The sequence below is a fragment of the Lissotriton vulgaris genome, chromosome 6, assembly GCF_964263255.1.
Source record: "Lissotriton vulgaris chromosome 6, aLisVul1.2, whole genome shotgun sequence".
Lineage (NCBI taxonomy): Eukaryota > Metazoa > Chordata > Amphibia > Caudata > Salamandridae > Lissotriton > Lissotriton vulgaris.
The window spans coordinates 141,747,938-141,765,248 of NC_141694.1; the positions used below are offsets into that span (position 1 = coordinate 141,747,938).

The following is a 17,311-nucleotide window of genomic DNA, read 5'->3' on the forward strand; positions in this document are numbered from 1 at the left end:
GCACCCGCACTCATACAAAAGGGAATCAGACACTGCTGGTAAGAAACACTGTAAACAAAATGCGCCCTCACATTTTTCACCCCTCCATAGATTGAATATACATTTCACGAAGCACAAAGAGCAGCCATTGAGCTACCCTATTTTGGATTGCTAGGCCCACGCCCTCACTAGAGGTAAGTGACCATGGTTTTAACATAGAATAAGCGTGTTCTCCTATATTTTGCTCCCTACTTTTCTTATGCCGTGTCTAATGATATATAGTGTTTTATTTATTTTTCATCTCACATAGAACCCGGCTGGGTTTCCTGGTGAGTACCTTCCTTTCACTACAACACGGGTTACACACACCCCACAAATAGCTCAGCAATTCCACGTTCAGGTAAAACAAAATATCAATCCCGAATACAGCACTTGAGGCGGTACATGGGCCAACTAAGATTCTATAACATATTCCTTTGCTTTCCCTAGATGTCCCTAATACTGTAGGTCCTAAAGAGACCCTACACCAAGAATAGGGTCGAAACGCTGTTGACAATAAGAAAAAAGCGAACCATTGAAATTGCACTCTATCTTTGTATAGGGGCTATGTATTTGTAAAATATGGTGTTTTGGTCGCTTTCTGAAACCAAAGTCTTTTAAATCTTGTAAAAATATTGTTACACAATGTCACTTATATTTTTTAGGTTCATATTTCACCAGGGACACTTTACACAACTGTGAATATTTTTTTTTATGTGTATCATTTTGAGTATTTTTCTACAATTGATTTCTTTATACAACTATTGAACTACATAATCAGTGTTTGTATGTTTCTTTCTCTCTGACATCACCTATAACCCCTGGCTAATGCGATTTCGCTTTGCTTCTTTAATCATTATTAAGTATAACATTTCAGAGGAACCGCTGTTTTCTTAAAATACTTAATCACCCTGGTTCCATAGTGAGTAGGGTTCTCTTGTTCTTCTTTTTTGGCTCTTATATTATTGAGCTGCATAATACTTCCCGAACTAGAAATAGCTACTCAACCTCCCAGTTTGCTTACCCGATCCTTTTTGTGAAAGACAAACCCTGAGGGAACGGCCCGGAAAATGTCAGGCCCACAGTCCCAATATAACCAAGTTTTAGTCAGAAACAGGGCATCGATGTGGGAGGAGTCTGATAGTAATTGCGGAATGTGAAGTGCATGTTTAGGCAAAGAGGGGATATTCACTAAGCAAGCCTTGTAAGTAGACTTGGAAGAAGTGGCACCACAGAGAGGAACTAGTAGGATTAGCTGTGGGCTCATTAAAATAAATGGATTTCTGTAGTAAATGAAGTAATGAGGCCAATAGAAGGAATTTCCTTCTATAAAAAATGTAAATTCCACAGACCTGGCTTCTTGAAATACCACAACGCCCCCTGCCCGCCTATCTGGATGAAGAATTTTCTCAATTTCATGTAGAGATAACTCCATGGGAGGTACCTGGGATCCTACCAAGATCCTGTCAGGAGACACCAAAGCAAGAGGCAGGTGTTCTTTAGTGAAAATGTACAACCGTGGGTGTGGCGGGGAGGTGGGGGGGGGAGGGGGGCGAGGGATAATGGTGTATTGAAGTCAATACTATTTCTCACCTCTTATATTGACTATAAAACCAAAACTGACAGTTTTTAAAGGAGAGAAACCCCCCATAAAAAAGCAAAGTAACCTAATTTTAAGGAACAAAAATCGTAAATGGGTGATCTTATCACGGGCACCATTTTAGGAGGAAATGCAGAAGACTATTTGCCCCGAAATTCTGGAATTTTAGCTTTTTGAAACCCATCACTTCTGTTACACTCACTTTCTCGATTGAAACGATCACTCCAGGTCTAAGTGCTGGTTCCTCAAGGTCTGTTAAGAAGTCAGCGCCAATCTACAGGAACTTCAGTTCAATTGTTTTATCCCCCACCGCTCCTGTTTGCTCATCAGGCTGATACTCATTTGCCAGAGTGGAGTGAATTACGCAGTGACTTCTCGTGTGGTGGGTTGTGTCTTATTTTAATTGTAAACAGCACACATTATTTTAAATGCGTGTATGTGTGCTGGGTGGCAGCAGCACCTCTTCCTACTAAAAACTTTAATAGGAATGCATAAGTTATTGAAACGATTACGCTAAGTTCCAAACCTATGATATCTGAGAATGAGGTTGCCCTGCTCGCCCAGTCCCCATCATATTGGCCTAAATCCCTCCTCTGGCTGACAGGACTGGGGAAAGATGTACGGCTGAAACTCTGCCAGTTCTTTACTCATCTGTACACAAGTTCATCATGTGCATGTGGCATGCGGGCATCAAAGCCATGATTGGAAATATAACAATGTTTTCTCTAAAGCAGACAATTAAATTAAAACACTTATGGCCAAAGGGATCAATGTGTTATGCCCATTCTGTGTCTATGGGAAAATACATTCATACATATGGCCCTTAAATCGAAATATGAGAATTGTTCAGTTGTTTAGCTGCTCTCATTACAAAAACCATTATGACTATTTTACAGGTACAACAAGGAATTCCCCAAAACGTTCTAGGTCCCCCACTCTCTAACCCTGTACCTGATAATTGGTTTGTGACACCAGACTGAAAGACACTGTAGTTGAAATAATGAGTAGTTTTAATGCGGAGTTGCTGAATCACGGAATCAACACCTGAGGACATTTGGACTCCGGGTATAGTGGACAGTCAGATAGGAATGCATTACTACATGCAGGGCTGTGGGAAGAGTCAGGGGTGGGGATGTAAACATACCCACAAACCTATAGGGTTGTGGAGATTCAGACATGTAAAGGCACGAGTATGTGTGTTTCCAAGGTTAGAAAGTGAAGGCAAAACATGAGGGTGAAGAGAAAATATTTTCACTGTGGAGAGAAATAAATAGAAATACAATTGTATTTATTTACAGTAGCACATATCTACCAAACCTGTTATCCAGCAAGAATTGACTTCAAGATCACCTGCTTAAATCATAAAGTGTTATATAACGCCCAACCATCTTACCTGAACTATAAACTTCATATCAAAAGAGGTCACTGAGGAACCAGGAACAAGAGTCGCCGATCCTGGAGACCTCAAAATTCAAAAGACCAAAACTTCCAAACATGCTTTCTCTTGCTTCGCCCTCAGGCTGTGTAACTCTGTGCATGATCATATTAGGCTAAACATGAGTCTCCTGCTCATCCGCAAAAACCTAAAAACCTATCTCTTCAAAATGTATTTACCAAAGTCATTTTGTGCTCTTTATCCTCTGATGTATCCTTCTAATCTACGTATGTCACACGTTCCTTTTTCCAGTTGAACATAAAGCATTCTTTTACCCTTGCGGCTAGGTCTGCACTACATAAATATTTAAATACACAAATAAATACATTAATTAAATGTGGATTTTCCATTAAGTGCTGGTTTCAGCTTAGTAGAGGAGGAGTCTACATGAATAGCTATTATATGCAAAGATTTAACGCTTACTCTTGGAGATGTTTGTAAATTTCCAGAAAGTAAAAAATCCTTGGACATTGTACAGGGAAAGCTACAGTGCCTAGACTCTGTTAGGTAAATAGTTGGGCTTCTGACTCTTAGCCTCGTTCTATTGTTTTAACTACAGCCAGCAAACCTTCATAGCCACCCTTAAGCACAGCCAGATATCATCCTTAACCACAGCCGGATGTACTCCCTAACCTTCCTTAACCTCAGCCAACAAATTTCCATACACACTCTTAACCTCAGCTATCAAAACTCCTTAACAGCCTGCAGCAGAAACCTGGTTTCTCATATCTGAGAATCTGCAGAGTGCTTTACAGTAAACACTGAATACATGAAAACTTGTTTTTATTGTTCAACCATCTGTTTTAGAGTTACCATTCCTTCCAGCTATAACAATGAATGCGTTCTTATATTCTTTTTTGAATGACTCAATACTTAAAAAATATTAGCCCAGTCTCTATCTTAAAGACAAAATACTTTGAGGAGCATTATTATAGAGTACGATTTATAATATTGTTCTATGTCAAGTGAATGTCATTATGGCATTCTTTATATAAGGGTTCTAGAAATCCAAATCATCTAGCTCAATGCTATTATCATTAGGTTTATTAGCCTTCTTTAGCGAGTCCTTCTTTGCAGCCACGGGACTGGCACATTCTGAGCCTCTGTCCTCCTCCTCCAAGGAACTGTCGGGGTACATTTGTGCAGGTTTACTGCTAGAGCTGTCTGAGTCACCATGGCTACCCTTGCCATATGTATTCTCCAGGTCCTTGCTCAGTCCGTTAGAGGCTGGACCTATATTCATTTCATCTGTTGGTCTGCTATCAATTTCTTCTTCTACACCCCCGTTCGTGTTCTCTGTTGAACTTTCATCTACTTCCTCTATTATTTCTTCCTTAACATCTTCTGCTATACCCCCATTATTTTGCTCTAATGGAGTTTCATCTACTTCTTCTGCTACTTCAGTGATATGCTCTAAACTCCTATAAATTGTCTCTGCCTGATCCACATTCTCCTCCTCTGCTGGACCTCCATCCTTTTCCTTTGCAGGGCATTCATTATATTCTTTTGATGGATCTTCATCTTCTTCTTCTGCTGGATCTCTGTCCAGATCCTCTAATGGGCCAGCATCAATTTCATTTGCTAGGTCACAATGTTCTTCGTTTGGTGCACTTCGAGCAATGTCCTCTCCTGGAATGTCATCGGTTTCTTCCACTAGACCAATATTGTCTTCCTCTGCCAGATGTGCAGAAACACATTCTGCTAGGCTATCATTATCTTCTACAGGCTCTTGATCTGCATTTTGCACCAAACATCCACCAGTATCTCCGGCGGGACCACAATCAACCTCCCCTGCTAAACATTCATCTTTTTCTTCTGCTTTTTCTTCAGTCTCATCTGCAACTGGATCACCATCCGTTTCCTCTCCTGGATCACTATCTTCGGTTTCTGTTGGAACTCCATCTATGTCCCTTGCTAGAGCATCACTAAGGTCTTCTGCTGTATATCTGTTCACTTCTTCTGAAGGATTTCTAGCCACTTCCATGTCCTTTGCTGGATCTCCAGTCACATCCTTGGCTTGATCATCTTCTATTTCCTGCACTTGCTCATCATCTATTTCCTGTGCGTTATCCCCATCCACATCATATGCTGAAACAGAATCTGTTTCAGGCAAAGGTTCAGATGATATGCTTTTGTCAGCATCATTGTTATACTCTGAGTCTAGATCAGGCTTCTGAATTTGATGTTTTGTCTCTTCACTCTCAGCTAACTCTTCATCCTCGTTTCTCTCTTCTAATGTAGACAGTTCAGAATATTCATCACTTAATTCTTCTAGTTCACCAGTGCCATTTTCTTTCTCTTCCTTATGATCAACTACACAAGGGTCGGAAAATTCACTGTCTGCCAGAACCTCTTCATCTGTAATCTTGTCAGGAGTGTTTGGGTTCTCAGTACCGTCTTTTAACTCATCCACAGTCTCTGCATTATCAACAGGTTCATAAATACTTTCATGTTCAGAATTGTTTTCCCCAGCTTTGTGGTTTTCCATCAGCATGTTTTCTTCTTCCTGTTGATCCTGATCCTCTTTTGCATTTTCAGGGTGTGAGTGACAAATATTATTCTCATCTAATTGCAGGTGACAACCCATGTCAATTTCATACCCACTAGTTACATCTTGTTCTGAGCTGTCATTATTCTCTTGTTTAGAAGACCCTCTTGTTATGTTCTTGTTGGAATCAGACCTACTCAATGTAACTGGAGTAGCTGGTTTAGATTCAATCACAGTTTCATCTGAAAGTCCATTTTGGATTGCTGAGCTCTCTTGAACCTCATGTCTTGGACTGCATGGACAAGCTGGGCTTGTTTCATTGGGCTTTTTTTGCATCCGTAGAATTTCCCGCAAGTCGAATGCTCGAACAATTGGGGCACTGGCTGATACTGTATTGCCTTTAAGTGGTCTCATAGCCAGCTTTTTCCGTATGCAGGTTTCACATGGACAGTACTCATCATCTGCATTTAACTCATCTGCCAGCGATGCACTAAATGTGAGATCTTCTTCATCGGTCTCCAATGAAATGTCTTTTGATACTGTTTGCTTGTTTTGTTCCATAATCAGCTCATTGAATGCAGATTTCTTGCGCATAGTTTGCAAGCGTTTTCTCCGTTGCTGTACTTGCTGTGTAGGCCTCTGCCTCAATGTTTCGTTGGGAGGTTTGGGGACTTTATTTCCGGCCCTGGTTTGAATTTTGGCAACTTCATTTTCAACACTCTTCTGTATTCTCTTTTCAACCTCACCTTTAAGCTCTGCGATCATTCCATCAAGGCTATCATTGTCCTCAAGATTCCATCTTATTTTGAATTCATTCATGGCATCAACGTAATGAGTCATGAATTCTTTCTCAATTTTCTTTAGCAATTTTAGTACCCACACAGGGTCAGTGACGAACGATTGCTTCTTCACAAAGGATTCATTCATCTCATTAGATTCTGAAATGAAGTACACTGTAGACTGGCAGTCACTCTGAGAATTGGTCTCTGTAGTACCCTGCGACTTTGGTGCATTTGGATCAGACTCTTTCTCATCACTGCTGCCAGGATTTACCGGATCAACAGTGCTATCGTCATTATTAGACATAAATATTGGTTCTTCTTTTTCACAATCTACAGTCTCTTCTATATCCAATGGATTATGGATGTCTTTTTCAAAATTTTCTTCATTTACAGTCTCTTCTATATCCAATGGATTAGGGATGTCTTTTTCAACATTTTCTTCATTTACAGTCTCTTCTATATCCAATGGATTAGGGATGTCTTTTTCAATATTTTCTTCATTTACAGTCTCTTCTATATCCAATGGATTAGGGATGTCTTTTTCAATATTTTCTTCATTTACAGTCTCTTCTATATCCAATGGATTAGGGATGTCTTTTTCAATATTTTCTTCATCAAGATCGATATTGCTCTCTCTTAAGTTGCTTGTATTCATGTTTTCATCTACATCATTAGCATCTACGCTACAGTCTCTGCACTGTTCCTTACTGTGGAGGATTTTATTTGTTTCAGTGTTTGGTGATGTTGCCTTGGAAGAGTTTTCCATGGATTGTTTTTCTTCTTTTTCATTATCCATCGAGGAAGAAGATGAAGGTCTCTCACACTGCTCTTTATCACCATGGGCCTCAAAGGTAGTTGACACAGGCTCCATCTGAGGTGTAAACATATTCTCTACACTTGGGGCTGGAACATTTGTTTTACTTTTACCTGTTTTCTCTGATGCTAGTGTGCCATCTGCAGTACCAGCCACACTACCGTCGCCAGATCCTCCGGAGCCACTGTTGACATCCACTCCAGAAGAGGAGGCAGGAGTTGGCTCGGCATCTCGAGAGCAGTTCTTCTGTGATTGTGTGGTCATACCAGGCTTGTCCTTTGTTAGTTTATCCAGTTCTTGCTCGTCTATATTGATGGAACCGTCTACCCAAAGTGCCTGGAAAATATTGACCAGGTCTATATATCGGCTGTTGCACCGACCTCCCGACTTGCTGATGGGGTCTTCTGTATCTTCATCAAGAAGTTTAAGACCAGCAAGACATTTGATCAGAACTGTTGCTGAGTTACTGAGTTTCCTGCCTATAGTAGGTGATACTTCAGGCAAACTATGTGATCTGTCAATTGCTTGTGTATTCGATGGCCTCAACAATGCCTTCATTATCTGTACAGAGGCATGGACATTGCTTGGCAAATCTTTTCTATTGCTATGTCTACATGTAGGAAATTCTGTAAGATTGGTCTCATCCTGGTTCCTTTTCTTTCCTTCCAACAAAACATTGCAATCATTTTCCTCAGTTCTAATATCTTCTGTTTTTTCCGTGTCAGCATCAGTTGTAGATGTTCCAAAGCTTAATGTCTCTTTCATCATGAATTCACTGTTTTTATTATCAGACTCTTCACCAAGTATTCCCTCTGTTGTTACGGTTGCTTGACTATTGTTCAACGTTTTGGTGACTGTTTCTTCTATGTGTTGATGCTCTGCCTCATATTCAACAACAATTGTTTCTGCTGGGATGTTTTTCAACCACGCATGAACAACTTCTTCTGATGTGATATTTGGAAGTGCAGAAGGCGTCATCCCACTGCCCTCTACTGTCAGAGCACTAGTGTCCTCCACCTCTAATTTGCCCTTCTTTTTAGAAGAGCTTGTACTACTTTTTTGTCTGCTTGGGCTCACCTCTTGATCAATGCTGATATCGTCCTTTTCAGTAGTGGCTGTGTTTTGGTCACTGTGAGGTTTTTCCTTCGAGATGATTGGCTTAGATGCCGAAGTAGATGGCCTAGAGTTTTCAAGGGTTAACCTTCTATCTTCCATATTCTCTACCAGCCCAAAGTCTGTGCTGCTAGCAGAAGAAAGCTTTAATTTTGCAAGCCTCGGTTTGCTGCCACTTGGATTTCCTTTTGGTGGAAATGGGCAGTGTGATATGGGTGAGCAGGCAGTTTCAGACCCAGAGACTCCTTTACATTTTTCAGCGTCAAACCTTTCGGCCAACTTTTTTTGCTTTCCCTGATCTGAATCGCTGATGATGCTGGATTTCGACAAAGTATCTCCACTCATGCTACCTCTATCTACAACCTCATTTTTAATTTCTGAGTTCGAAGACACTCCAGAGCTGGTGCTTTGAGGCCTATCAACACCTGGATTGCTGACACAATTAAATTTCGAGCAAGAAGAGAATGATTTACTCGAAAGATTTGACACCAGGGATCCAAAACTGACATCTGTGTTCTCTTCCCCATCATTCAAGTTTGACACAAACAGATTTGAACCAGATGAAAACTTGATCCTGTCTCCATGTTGCTTACTATTTGAAATCTCACTGTGTGTACTCCTATTGCCCATGTTAATGCTAGGTGAGGATGCTCTACTCACATCCACTACCTCTGAATGTTTATTTGAATCAGCAGATAGTCTTGGGTTTGATTCAGGAGGTGTTTTTTGGTTCTGACACAATGGTCTTTGAAGGACTCCAGAATATTCATCTGGGCATATTTTGTCACCCTCATTCTCCTGCATGTCTCTGTCCTTTGCATTGATAGGTCCCTCTATGGACCATTGCTCAGATTTGCTCTTCAGTGTCCTTGTTGATACTGAGGTAAGTATGCTTTTACTGCTTCGCTTTTCCTCCTCATCTCCAGCCTTGTTGATGCCATTGTAATTGTGAACAGACATGGTAGGGCTTTCTGTTTCCATTCTGCAGCACTTGTTGCAATCAGAACATCCTCGCCCTGCACAGCTTAGGCTGTTTGCTGACCTTGGGTCCTCCACATCTGTTTTATCAAGGCTGTGGCTAGAAGAGTGACCTTGAGAATGGGCCGCATCCTTTTTACAAATGTTTCTTTTATTGTTTCGGGAACTTTGAGATGCCTCAGACATATTGCTGTCCTGTCTGTCATGATTAGTTAGGTTATTTCTTCTTTTTGATTGATGGGCTGAAGATGGCTCTACCCGCTCAAGACTGCTAGTATTGTAATCTGAATCCGACTTTTGGTGGGTTAATTCAACTGCAACTTGAGCATCTAGACTCTTGTTCGAGACTACATTTGAAGCTATACTTGCTGATGAACCCTGTTTGTTTCTATCTCTATGTAACCCAACCTTCCTATGTATTGGTCCACCACTAGAAGTGGCAGTGGACAAGCCACTTTGGTTCCTGCAGTGACTGACAGTGCAGTGCCCCACTCGAGAGTCACCATTCTCTACAACCTCAGAGTAACACGAGGACTCCTGCACAAAGCGTTCCATGTACTCCTCACTGGAAGTGGTGCGGATGCTGTCGATGGAGGTCTTCTGCTTGCACATCATTCTTCGGTGTGAAGAAACACTGGAGCCTGAGGACCGAGCTTGCCATGCGGTCCTCACGCAAGCCTCAGCATCACAAGACGAAAGCATTGGATTCTTCCAAATGTCATAATCCTGGCACTGTTTACCACAGTTGTGGCAGTATAGGTCATCATCATCTGCCTCATTGTGTTTGGAACTGTACGAGTCGGCGTCGCACGGGTAGAAGGACTCGTCAGTCTCTGAAAGCACCCTGGAGTTGGTGGCCTCCCTGCATTCCATCCTATCTTCTTCTTCTTCATACACGCATAGCTGCTCATCATTCTGCTTGTTGTGTGTCCTGGACTTTTTGATCTGCGTGGACCACTGGAGAGACTCATCGTTTAGTAAGCGGAAGCGAACTTTCATCTCCACTGACAGGCTACCGTCTTTATTCACATGGACTCTCTTCTCAATGTCATCGTTCACCAGGGAATGGGTCGGGTCCCTCTCCTTTGGCTTTGAGAAGGATGCACGCCTGCTGTCCATGGGTGTCATATTGTATCCATTGCCGTAGGACTTTTCAGACGACAGGGAAAATCTTGTTCTGTTACTCGAAGCAGATCGTGGGTGGATGACACTTTTTTTGGCTTTTAGTCCGAAGCTCACTGAGCACAGGGTCATTTTGGGCATGAGAAATAAAATAGGAAAAAAGAGAAAAAACATGAGAATTTATTTCAACATGCAATTTAGATGTAAAATCACAAACCACAAAACTAAATAGGCTTCTCTCATAAATATTTCATGCAATTACATTGAATATACTTTATTCCACTTTAAATTGTGTATGATATTAATACTCAGGTTCCAATTCACAAAGGTGAGGTTAGACCATAAGTGAAATGAAATGAAAAATTGCATTTGTATAGCGCATAACCGCCCTGGGGCCTCGCAGTTTACCAGTAGTAACTTACCTTTGTGAATATCAAAAAGTAGTAAAGTTAGACTGGTGGTCTACGTTAGACTTCTGGTCTAACGTTACCTTTGTGAATCGGCCCATATGATTTTATGTCTTATATAAGGGAGAAGAGAGAAAAGTGTCATGAGGGTAGGGTAAATTAAAGACCAGTTGGAATACCCCAGAGTAGTATCGAGGTGTGGGAAGGAATGTAAATGTATAGGCATTTATATAGCGCACTACTTACCCGTAGGGTCCCAAGGTGCTTCGACCGCTGCGAAACCCTTCCTGGCTTCCCTGAGAGATGGTCCCTTAATGGGTATCTCCAGGGTGAGACCAGGCATCCCCGGCGGTCTGGTGGGGCCGTTAGTGAAGATGAGGCAAGCTAATGCCCAGAGTTGCCGAGTGTGATCGCTGATCAGAGTGGGCACCGAGGCGAGAGAATTATCGAGTCTGCTGACCCTGGTCCAGAAATCTGCCGCGCCGGGAATCGAACCCTGGTCCCGGGCCGTCCTCTGCTCTCGGGTCTGCCGCCTCTAACCAGTGAGCCACACTACTTCACGAAAAGAGAGGGAGAGGTGGAAAGATAGACAAGAGAGATAGCAAGAAGGCAGGGAGGAAATAGTGGAATATAGCGTGCTGGGGGTGAGGTTGTATTTGAAATTGGGGTTAAGGGAGAGGTTGGGTGTAGGGGTTGAATCTGAGGTGGAGTTAAGTTGGTGATGGATGTGTCCAGTTGAGACCAGAGTTTTTGTTTTTTCATCGATGGGGACTTTAAGTAAGAGTTTAGAGAGCTATCTGCTCCCTGAGAAATTGAACCTATTCCCACCAAGCATGGACCAAAAGTTTGGCGAGGTCTTTCCAATCAGATAGAATGGCTTTGAGACTCGTTGAGACAAGGATATCACATAAAATGCGATCTTCCTTGTCCAGTCTAGAGTTTGTATCAGAGTGGAGGATGCCAAGAGCAATAGAGTGTAGGTTAGGGGTCTAGTTTATTTGTAGAGTTTGCAAGATGGTTTGGCCGAGTTTCAACCAAAATGTTTTAGAGAAGGCACAGTCGAGTATCATGTGTTGTAGGTCACCTGGCTCTTTCTTGCAGCTCCAGCAAGTGTAAGAGTTGCGAAAACTAGCTTAAAATGTTTAGCGGGTCCAGAGGGCCATATATGTAGTCCAAAACCTACACTGTACTAAGGAGTGTTTAATCTTGTTGGTAGTGAGGTTAGCCCAAGTGGGAGGCCAATTTAGTGACATATTAGGTGTATTGTTTGTATTGTGTAACAGCAACACCCCATTGTTCTGTATTCATTTAGTTAGAGAGGAGATTGTGGGTGTGAAGGTAAAGTTTGGTTTGGAAGCTATGTCTTCCCCTTAGCAAAGGTCTTCATAGAGTTTGATAGGTTGGGAGTTCCCAGAGATGTATGAATGAATTAATAAAAGTGTTGCCTATAAAGTGCATGGCCACTCCAGGAGAAGCGTCCTGGCGCTGGACAGCAGCAGAATTGATTCCGTAACGGATGAATAACCCAACAACAAGCAGATCAAAGAATGAAAGAGTAACAGAGCGATACCAATTAATGTCTGAAATTTTATTTTTAGAAAGTGGTAAAAGTATATATCCTCGAGTCCAAATTTGGGTATGAGGTGAGAAAAGGGTATAGGTTTGGAGGGAGATCCCTGGTCCCCTACTAACAGGATGCCTTTTTGTGCCCATTTCTCTAGAAAGAGTGTCTGCCATCTCATTTCAGGTAATCATTATATTATAATGAGGCTAAGAGGGAAGAGCCCATTTGAAGAAGGTTTCTGAATTTATTTTCTTAGTGGTAATAAGTGAAATGAGGGTGAGTGCTTTAGCAAAATTTGCTTTCAATGGAATGCCAGGACGGAGATGTGGCCATAGATGGGGACAACCAGAAACACTTCTGTCTCGCTAAGAATGCATTTTGGTATCTTCTATACTCGGGAAGATTTAGACCTCCAAATATCTTTGAGAGACTTAGGGCCCGATGTAGGTAGCCCTTTACCGATCCGAATCGGCCGAAAATACCGATTTTCGGCCGTTTCCGATCGGTAAAGGGCTACCGAGATGTAGGGGCACATTTTCGGTAATTTTACCGATTCGGTATCATTACCGAATCGGTATATTTACCGATTTGGTAATATGTACCGAATCGGTAAAATAATTACCGAATCGGTAATATTTACCGATTCGTTAAAATTACCGAAAAAGCAATGTAGGTAGAAAATTTACCTATGGCACATGGCTTACAGAATCGGTATTTTACCATGGAATACTAATCCATGGTAAAATACCGATTCCTGTGTACATGCACATATGTGCATGTACACATGTGCCATGTGACAGACAGACGTGCCCTTAGGGCATGTCTGTGTGCCACATTGCACACATGCCCGTTTTGGGGGTGCTAGAGGGTGTCAAAGTGACACCCCCTGCACCCTTGTGAATTCTTTAATTACCGATTCGGTAAATACCGAATCGGTAATGCCTAATCATTCCTATGGGCTTCAAAATACCGAATCGGTAATTAAAGAATTGTTAAGGATTCGGTAACGAATCCAGATGTTGGGACCTACATCTTATTTACCGATTTTGAAATACCGAATCGGTAAGATTCGGTATTTCTAAATCGGTAAATGGGATTTACCTACATCGGGCCCTTAGTTTGTTTAGTGCAATTCTTGTATTTCCATAGAAATCCGGTGAGCATTATATCCAGTCTGGCAAACAAAGTGCCCAACAGGTAGATTGGGGACATGCTTGTAGGAGAGTAGGGTCTGCAATCCTATGGTCACCCCAGATTTTTGCTTTTTGCTTCACTGGTTTACGACTTTCCCTGGCTGTGGGCCTGATAATCAGACCCACAGCCTAGCTGTTCTCTCTCTAAATTGACATCCAGGTACTTTAGGTACATTTACCAGTTGGTATTGGGTCACTTTTGTAAGTCCTTGTACAGTGTACCATAGGTACCCAGGGCCTAAGTGTACCCAAGGCCTACCAGGGGCTGCAGCCTGTATTGTGCCACCCCTGGCTGGCCATCTAAACAGACACAACTGGCTGGCAACACAGCTGGGGCAAGGTGGTGTAATCACCCTTTGCTTTAGATATAGTATACCTATATCTAACCCTAAAATGGACATATATACTCCTATAAGTCACTCCTATGGCAGGCCTTATCAATCCTGGAGGCAAAGTGCTTGGAATTATGTGAGATGGTGCTCTAGCATGAGCTTAGCCTGTCTGCAGCTTTCGGAACCATGTCCTTATAGCTGTTCCATGATAACGCTATACCATATACTCTTAAGTGCATTAGAATCCTCGCGGTTATTGCTAACGTTGGCATAGCATTATCAAAACATGTCGAGTAAGGTGTCATACGAATTGGAATACTACCCCCTCGTTAGTTCTGGCAATGGGGGTAGCATTCAATCAATCAATCAATCATGGCATTTATAGCGCGCACTACTCACCCGGAAGGGTCTCAAGGCGCGTGGGAAGGGGGGTCTGCTACTGCTCGAACAGCCAGGTCTTGAGCTGTTTCCTGAAGGCGAGGTGGTCCTGGGTCAGTCGCAGGTGGGCGGGCAGGGAGTTCCGTGTCTTAGCCGCTAGGTAGGAGAAGGATCTTCCTTCAGCTGTGGCTCTCTGGATGCGAGGCGCGAGGGCGAGGTTCGCCGATCGCAGCTGGCGGGTGGGCGTGTAGAAGGTCAGGCGGTCGTTGAGGTACCTAGGGCCCAGGTCGTGGAGGGATTTGTGTGCGTGGGTGAGGAGTCTGAATGTGATCCTCTTGTTGACAGGGAGCCAGTGTAGGTCTTTCAGGTGGCTCGAGATGTGGCTGTGTCGGGGACGTCCAGGATGAGTCGGGCGGAGGCATTCTGGATGCGCTGGAGTCTCTTCTGAAGCTTGGCTGTTGTTCCGGCATAGAGGGTGTTTCCATAGTCCAGTCTGCTGGTGATGAGGGCCTGGGTGACCGTCTTCCTTGTCTCGGTGGGAATCCATTGGAAGATCTTGTGGAGCATGCGGAGTGTGTGGAAGCAAGATGAGGAGACGGCGTTGACTTGCCTGGTCATCGATAGGGAGGAGTCCAGGATGATGCCCAAGTTGCGTGCGTGGTCTGTTGGCTTGGGTGTGGTGCCTAGGGCTGGGGGCCACCAGGAGTCGTCCCATGCGGAGGGGGATGTTCCCAGGATGAGGACTTCTGTCTTGTCCGTGGTCAGCTTTAGGCGGCTGCTGTTCATCCATTCGGCGACGTCTTTCATCCCTTCGTGAAGGTTCGCTTTGGCGGTGTCGGGGTCTTTGGTGAGGGAGAGGATCAGCTGGGTGTCATTGGCGTAGGAAATGATGTTCAGGTTGTGGTTGCGGGCAATGGCAGCTAGTGGTTTCATGTAGATGTTGAAGAGAGTGGGGCTGAGCGAAGATCCTTGCGGGACGCCGCAGATGACTTCGGTGGCCTCTGAGCGGAACGGCGGGAGGCGTACTCTTTGTGTTCTTCCGGAGAGGAATGAGGTGATCCAGTCCAGGGCCTTCCCCTGGATGCCGGTGTCGTGGAGTCGTTGGACTAGGGTGCGGTGCCAAACAGTATTGAATGCAGCGGAGAGGTCTAGGAGGATGAGTGCCGCTGTTTCACCATTGTCGAGCAGGGCTCGGATGTCGTCAGTGGCTGCGATGAGGGCGGTCTCGGTGCTGTGATTGGCTCTGAATCCGGACTGCGATGGGTCGAGGGATCCGTTCGTCTCGAGGAAGGCGGCCAGTTGCTTGTTGACGACCTTTTCGATGACTTTGGCCGGGAAGGGGAGGAGCGAGATGGGGCGGAAGTTCTTGAGGTCGGTCGGGTCCGCTGTTGGTTTCTTCAGTAGTGCGCTGAGCTCGGCGTGCTTCCAGCTCTCAGGGAAGGTGGCTGTGTTGAAGGAGGCGTTGATGATGTCTCGGAGATGGGGTGCGATGGTGGGGGCCGCTTTGTTGAAGATGTGGTGGGGGCACGGGTCGGTCGGCGATCCGGAGTGGATGGTGTTCATCATGCTTGTCGTGTCTTCGAGGGTCACCTCGGTCCATGTCTGGAGGATGGCGGCTGGGTGCGTAGGTTCGACCGGTGGGTGCGGGGGTTGAGCGCTGAAACTGTTGTGGATGTCGGAGATCTTGCGGTGGAAGTACGAGGCGAGGGAGTCGCAGAGGTCCTGTGAGGGGGTTATGTCGTTGTTGCCGGTGCTGGGGTTGGAGAATTCCTTGACGATGTTGAAGAGCTCCTTGCTGTCATGGGTGTTCTTGTCCAGTCGTTCCTTCAGAGATTTCTTCTTTGTGGTGCGGATGAGCTGGTGATGTCTGCTTCCACCCTTTTAGAGGGACACGACATGTATGTAACTAAGAACCCCGGTTAAAGTTAACCCGAGCCTCAGCATCACAAAATGGATGCTGCCACCACAGACACGAGTCTGACCTCCTGCTGCTGGGAGTCCTTCCAGCGAGGGAGGCCTGGACAAAGGGTTTCCTGCCTTGGGAGGTGCTAGCACCACCCCAGACAGGGTTTTGTGTATTGAGGTAAGCCAGGCTGAAAGGAATGAGACATGCCTGAGGCACACAAGGTGTCCCTGTGCATACCCCGGTTCAAACCAGTTGCTGGGGCACTCCAGCCCCAGCTCTGGCGCAAAACCGGACAAAGGATAGGGGGTGTAACCACCCCCCTTCCTGGTCCCACCCATGGGAGGGACCTAGTCACAGTACAGGCCCCTTTAGCAGAATAAAGGTAGGAGTTGGTCCCATTCCAAATCAGATTATCCTGAATTGAAACTACAAAGAAGAAACTCTGGACTTCGACGTTCTGCTCCACAGAAGACTGAAGAAAATCTCCCTTGTGGCCAAGGAGTGACCACCCTGCATCCGCAGGCACCATCAAGCGTCCTAGCGGTTCACTTTGTCGTCCTTCCTGGTGGAAACAGACTTCAGAGCCCGACGAGACCCGGACTTCCAGACCTCTCCGACCTCTACCTACATCTGCAGCACAGCTGAGATCCGTGGGTGCAACGAGACACGTGGTACCGGCCATCTTGAAGAAACTGCGCTTCGCTTCCAGCACAACTTCAGAGGCATCCTTGAGAAAGTGCTTTGGGGATTAAGAAGCTCCAGCCCTGAGCAGCTTCTGCACCGAAGACCAGCCCTCCAGCATCCACGAGATTTGCGTGGGGCCCTTTTGCTTGGTTGCTGCTCGACGCGTTGTCTGGTCACTTGCCGGCTGGCTAGTCAATCAATCAATCAATCATCGCATTTATATAGAGCACTACTTACCCAGAGGGTCTCAAGGCGCTGGGGGAGGGGGATCTGCTACTGCTCGAACAACCAGGTCTTGAGTTGCTTCCTGAAGGCGAGGTGGTCCTGGGTCAGGCGGAGGTGGGTGGGGAGGGAGTTCCATGTCTTGGCGGCGAGGTAGGAGAAGGACCGTCCCCCTGTGGTGGCTCTACGGATGCGGGGGACGGCGGCGAGGGCGTGGCTGGTCGATCGAAGCTGGCGTTTGGGAGCGTAGAAGTTGAGGCGGCTGTTGAGGTATC

The 17,311-nt window shown here is 44.8% G+C and overlaps 1 protein-coding gene across 1 annotated transcript in view; it reads right to left on the reverse strand.

The window, feature by feature from the left end:
* Positions 1–3,971: 3,971 nt before the first annotated feature.
* RP1L1 (RP1 like 1) overlaps positions 3,972–17,311 on the reverse strand; it is a 152,884-nt gene continuing 139,544 nt past the window's right edge. The window contains exons 3-4 of the mRNA XM_086925142.1: positions 6,886–10,466; positions 3,972–6,660 (exon numbers count right to left, since the gene is read on the reverse strand). Of these exons, the coding sequence (XP_086781268.1) occupies positions 4,054–6,660; positions 6,886–10,466 (6,188 nt within the window). The 3' untranslated portion in view covers positions 3,972–4,053. The remainder of the gene's footprint in view (positions 6,661–6,885; positions 10,467–17,311) is intronic.